The 6,000-nt window shown below is 39.2% G+C and overlaps 1 protein-coding gene across 1 annotated transcript in view; it reads right to left on the reverse strand.

Annotated features, from left to right (window-relative positions):
• Nucleotides 1–6,000, reverse strand: part of UNC5C (unc-5 netrin receptor C) — a 422,503-nt gene that overhangs the window by 76,736 nt on the left and 339,767 nt on the right. The window contains exons 7-8 of the mRNA XM_006152415.2: nucleotides 5,743–5,923; nucleotides 1,474–1,641 (exon numbers count right to left, since the gene is read on the reverse strand). Of these exons, the coding sequence (XP_006152477.1) occupies nucleotides 1,474–1,641; nucleotides 5,743–5,923 (349 nt within the window). The remainder of the gene's footprint in view (nucleotides 1–1,473; nucleotides 1,642–5,742; nucleotides 5,924–6,000) is intronic.

The raw sequence follows: 6,000 nt of genomic DNA on the forward strand, positions 1-6,000 counted from the left end.
CATGCCCACATAAAAAATAATGGGATCAGCAGTTAGTGTAATGATTATGTCACTGGACTCCCACGTAGTTGACCGTGGTTCGAGTCCTGGACCTGGTGGCTTATAATCACACTGGGCGTGTGTGCGTGCGTGCCCAAGATCCTGAGAGGAGAATGAAGGAGAAGGGATTGTGGCATGGTCATCCCCCTGGGGGGTGATTTCTCACTTTCTGTCTCACTCTCTCTTTCTGGTGAGTGCACATGCCCTATAGCAAAAATACTTCTCAAAAAAAAAAAAAAAAGAAAAGAAAACATTCATATTTCAACCCGAGTTAGCCATATAAGCATCTCTCAACAATCTCTCTCTCTTTATCACTCTCTCTCTCTCATGTGCATACATTTCTATTTCAACTCAAACTGATCTGAGTATTTTTAATTGTAGGAATCAGTACCCTGATAAAACATAAGAGGATACATGACAAAATCTGAAATTCTAAGCCTAGCTAAGTGCCAAAACTTGTTCCATAAATAAAAGCTCTCAAAGGGTTCAGTGTGGGAAACTGCTTTAAAACTCGGAAATCAACATTTGGGAATGTAACCTAGATTATATTTTTCTCTCCAGTTCATTTCTCCAGCCCATCTCCGAGAAATATTCTATTAAAAGATGAACAGGACAAAATAAGTTAGGCAAAATAACAAGAAGTGAGGAGGTTGCATGGCTAAATAATGGAACCGACAACATGATAGCTAACTCCATGAGTACACTGAATTTATGGATCATTTCAAAATAATTTTAACTTAACTTCGAGATATAGTGTATACTTAGGCACTTAATGAGTGTTGTTTCTATTTTCGGCAAGTATTACTAGAGCTAAGAACTAGTGGCAATAGGAGACAGCACAGAAAGATGCTTGGGATGGGATCTTGTTGTAGGTACTACTGCAAATAACTCACGAGCTAGACAACCAGCACGAGCAGACGGCACTGTATTTTCAAAACCCATTACCCCACGTGTCACAAAGCTTTGCCTCCCTTTTAATTTACTCCAAATGCTTTATTTGCTCTTGCCCAGAAATTGACACCAAATATCACATATTTCAGCTTACCACATTTTTGAAATTTCAGTTCCAATGAATTTCCATGGTTTTCTGAAACTCAAGGACTGTTATTCCTAAAATACGTCGTTTTCAATGCTGTTCAAATCCCTTGAATTATAGGATTTACAATCTTGGCTCCAGTAGCTTTAAAAAGGGATTATGTTCACAAGTGTTTAATCTCCCATTTTATACTATTTTGCATTACTTGAGTAACAAAGTGAAGTGTTCTCTGGAAGGAAAATACTTGATTTCCCAGCAATGTAAACACTGCATGTAGAATGAACATAAATAATATTTATTCCACATTCTGGTCAAGAAGAAGGCCTTTGCATCTGTTCTCTAAAACCCGTTTCTTGACTGGCGGGCGGCAGTTGGAATGAACGGACTGGTTCGTTTACCTGGGCATAGTGTAGTACAGGCTATCTTCTGCACACTCTGCCCTTCACAGAAAGCACCACCATTGAGCGGGGCCGGGTTGGTGCAGGTCCGGGTCCGTTTCTGATATCCTCGTCCACAGCGGCTATTACACACAGACCACTCCGTCCAGGTAGACCAGCCACCGTTTACTGGAAAGGGGCAACAAGAGTGGGTTACATGTGTGTGCATGCACACACAGACACACAAACCACTTACAACACCTAGCAAAAAGTCACCTCCCAAGTCACCATATAAAAAGAAAATCCAAAATTTCAAAGCTAGAATTGACCCTGGACATCCTTTTATTCACACTTTTATTACATAGCTGAAGAATTTAAACCTAGAGATAAATAAGATTATTTACCAAGATTTATCCACCTATTCAGAAAAATAGATAGAACTTGGTTCTCTTTTCCTAGTCTGATGTTTTTTTCTTTCTTTTGTTGTTTTTTTTTTTTTTCTATAAAGTATCCCCTTACCTAGTCAAACTCCAAAAATTACTTTTGACAGCTTATCTCAAATAATAAATGTTTATATCCTGTGTCAAGGCTGTCAGTGGATCTGTTGCATGGGGACTGAGTGAAATCATTTAGCCTTGTTTAAAATAGACGGTCATTTTTTTCTTCAGCATATGTGAATTTTACAACCTCTTAACTTTTAGCAAGTTTCCAACACTAGTCAGTGAACCAGGTTAAAAAATAGTGTCTTACAGTGTTAGAGTTTTAAAAAAAATTGACTGGCTATTGGAATGAATTGGCAATTAGTTGATGTCAGTGAAATGAACAAGTATTTTGTGTATAAAAGCTAATTACCATGTGTGGTGGGGCTGTTAGTGTGCGTGTGACCAGAAAACCTACACTGTATCCTAAGCATATTGTCACCTCTAGAGAGTGCCTTTTAGAAAATACCCTGATTATTTATTTAGTATTTCAATAACATAATTCCATACAATTTTTATAATTAAGCAATGTCTAACAAAAATTACTTGCCTACTGTTCAAACATGATAACTAGCATATATCTCTGCCTTTTCATAGTAAAAAAGAGTATTCATTCATGTAACAGAAATCTTAGCAGGGCACACTTCCCCCATTGACTTGTTTTCTAGAAGTCTATTCAATAGGGAGTAATCATGAATTATATTTATTGACAGAGACAAATATATTTTTCACAGCAGAGGATTTTTATATAAAGATAAATAATTGGAAATGACTCTGTTGTTTAAAAATTGGAAAATGGTGACATCAACCATATATGTTCATGTGGTTGACTCTAGGCAGCCATTAAAAATGATGCTCTAGATGGCTATTTACTAGTCCATGAATATTTCCACATCAGGTTTTAAGTAAAAATAATATATGCATAGCCCTTATTTTAAAATGTTATGTATACAGGGACCAGCAGTTAGTGTAATGGCTATGTTGCTGGACTCCCACGTAGTCGACCGCAGTTCATGTCCCAGACCCGGTGGCTTAAACTCACGCCAGGCGCGTGTGCGTGCGTACCCAAGATCCCGAGAGGAGAATGGAGGAGAAGGGATTGCGGCGTAGCCATCCCCCCTGGGGGGTGATTTCTCGCTTTCTGTCTCTCTGTCTCTCTCTGTCTGGAGAGTGCATGTGCCCTATAGCAAAAACCTCTCAAAAAAACAAAACAAAACAAAACAGTTATGTATACATAGAAAATACCAGTAGTATACATGTTGAATTTTTAAAAAGTGGTCTCTGGATTACACGATTACAAGTATTTTTTTGTTTGTGTTTTTCTGTGTTTTCCAAATTTTCTCTAATGGATACATATTTGCAATCCAAAAATGGTATTCATAAAAATGCATATGACAGGCATATATGAAATACTGGTTAGACACGTACGTTTTTTCAGACTTCTCATGAGCCCAAGCTGTAAGCCTTGGATATCTTATCCTAAGGCCATGAAAAGGACAACCAGAGGACTGACTGTAGGTTCAGAGTTCCAAAAAGCAACTTAACCTGCTCAACTTTTCATAACTCCACATGTCACAGAATTGTCAATGTAAATTGCTTACTGGCAAGCTGTTATTTCAGGTTATGGAATACATGTATTGCTGCTAGGATTTTTAATGAGAATTGAATAAGCAAAACCTGTCAGAGACAGAAAGGTCTAGGCTGTCATTTTACAGAAAAGACATGGCTCAGAGACTCCTGATGGAAAAGGTCAGTTAGCAGCAGAACCAGTCCGAAGACCCAGGATTCTTGACCCTTAATCCAATGTTGTTTTCTTAGCTCCAAATGCTTAAGTTACTTGTGTTTGATCTTCTGAAGGCAACGTATGCAGTGCCTGTGTGGAGGCCGAACGCACTCTACACAGGAAGAGGTCCCCATGTGTGTTGCGTATCCATATAATACATCGGCCTATAGTCCGCCTTCATTAGTGATTTATGATTAGTACATGCTGTGACTGTGCCCCATTTCTCCTTTGCATTTCAAATGCTGTTAATCAAGTCTTTCAGGCAGTTTAGAAAAAAGATAAAACACAGCAAACATTTTGTTGTGATTTAAGGAAGGCAATTGCTTACAATTCAACATAGCCATTATCTGGTCTAGGAAATTAAGCCTCAGAGTAATCAGAGAACTAAAAAAAATTACATGCATCTGTCCTGTAATTAAAATGATGATTTTAAATATCATTGCATTTGGAACCACATAGTGATTTCCGCTCTCACAACTTCTTACATCACAAGCATACATCCTCCCAAATGATAGCGTGGACACAAAGTTTTACCTCTAGCCTTCAGTGATTTTTTTTTTTCAGCTGAACGCGAGAATTAAATGGATGCAACAGGAGCAACAGGATGAAAGCATACACATTTATCTAATGCAAGTTTACGTAGCGTGAAACCGTCATAAAAAAAGGAAAATTGAAAGAGTTGAACGCTGACAGACTGAACTGGACAAAGAATAGTGAATTGCTTTTAAAAGCTAAGAGTTTTTAAAAGTAATTAAATTGTGTGGTAAGACTAAAAAAGATTATGAGTTATTTTAATAAGATCCTAGAATTTTCCTAGTCCGCACTTCCTGTCCTTGATGATAAGAATGCTACTTCACTCCTGGTATAGGGAGGACATCACTTGCATGGAAATTTCATCTCCTGCTTTTTAAGAAACAGAAGGAATGTCAGAGTGCTTTTTAAACCTGCTGTTTTTTCAGTGCCTTTAGTGAAAAAATTAGTCAATAGGCCAGAGTGACATATTTTGGGGTGCCGTTTTCTTAACGCCTTCATTTTGATCTGCAATGTCAGCACCATGAACCAGACACCTGCCTATGACTGTCCCGCCTTCGCAGCCGGTCAGGCACCAAGGCGCCTGGAGTATCATTTAACATGAAACCTGCCGTGAAAAGCTTCCTCGTGTTCTAAGTGGTGGTGAGACCTGGACCTCATAATCAGGAGGTGGCATAACCTCAAAATGCTTCCCGGGGTTGTTTGGTTTCCTCTAAGACAGGAAAGTATCCATATTGTGAGGACCTGGTGTACTCTAATACCACTAGAAATAAATACGTATACAGACCCATCTCAGTCTACAAAGAAGCTTATTAAAGCTTGACTGGAAGGATGAAACTACTCTTGAAATGGCTGGAAAACAACTGAATGCTAAACGGCACAGGGAGGTAATACAAGCACATGTTTCACATCAAAATTGAGTGTGAAATTGTTTAGTACTCCAGGAGAAATGAGATGAGATGAATTAGAGAGGGCCAGAGAGTAGGAAGCTTCCTGAGAAGTTGCCTATGGTTAGGGTGTGGCCCATGTGGCCATGGCACCTTTAATCCACATTCCGTGTGCCTCTGACAGGTGAGCAATGCAAATCCTTGGAAGTTCAAATTGCTCTGACTACTGGGGAACAGGTACTGGGCTTTTCGTAGTCTTTGGACTGACCCTGGGTCCACTGAGAAATCAGCAGGCTGATTTAAGCATCTTCTCCAGAACACCATCGAGAGCTGGGCACATGGGTTATGGAGAGGGGAGGGCTCAGGGAAGCAGCGGCCACTCAGACTTCTCCCCTTCCCTTGAAGCTGCTGACCAAGGGCTAGGACTGTCCACACCTAGTCCTTCTAAGGGAAGCAGGTCAACCTCACTGTTCACATGAGAGCAAAATCCAGCAAGCAGCAGTGGAGACTGAAAGGGGGCCTTAGCTCACTATTTAAAAATTAAATTCCAATACCAATGAGAAAGTCCAGTTTGCCATGAACTAGGTTGACACCGTATTAGCTCACTCACCATAGACGATGACAGTGGCAGTTGTGCTTTTCCTTTTGGCAACGATGTTTTTAGCCACACAGGTATAATTCGCTGTGTCTGAGAGACGGGCCTGCTTTATGATGAGGTTGTGATCGATAGTAATATAAAAATTCCGATCTTCAACGGGATCAATTATGTCTTCATTTTTCAACCATTCCACCTTAAGATGTAAAAAAAAAAAAAAAAAAAAAAAAAAAAAAAAAAAAAAAAAAACAAAAAAAATTTGAACCCCTTGGG

Source organism: Tupaia chinensis, unplaced genomic scaffold (assembly GCF_000334495.1).
Source record: "Tupaia chinensis unplaced genomic scaffold, TupChi_1.0 Scaffold000353_1, whole genome shotgun sequence".
Lineage (NCBI taxonomy): Eukaryota > Metazoa > Chordata > Mammalia > Scandentia > Tupaiidae > Tupaia > Tupaia belangeri.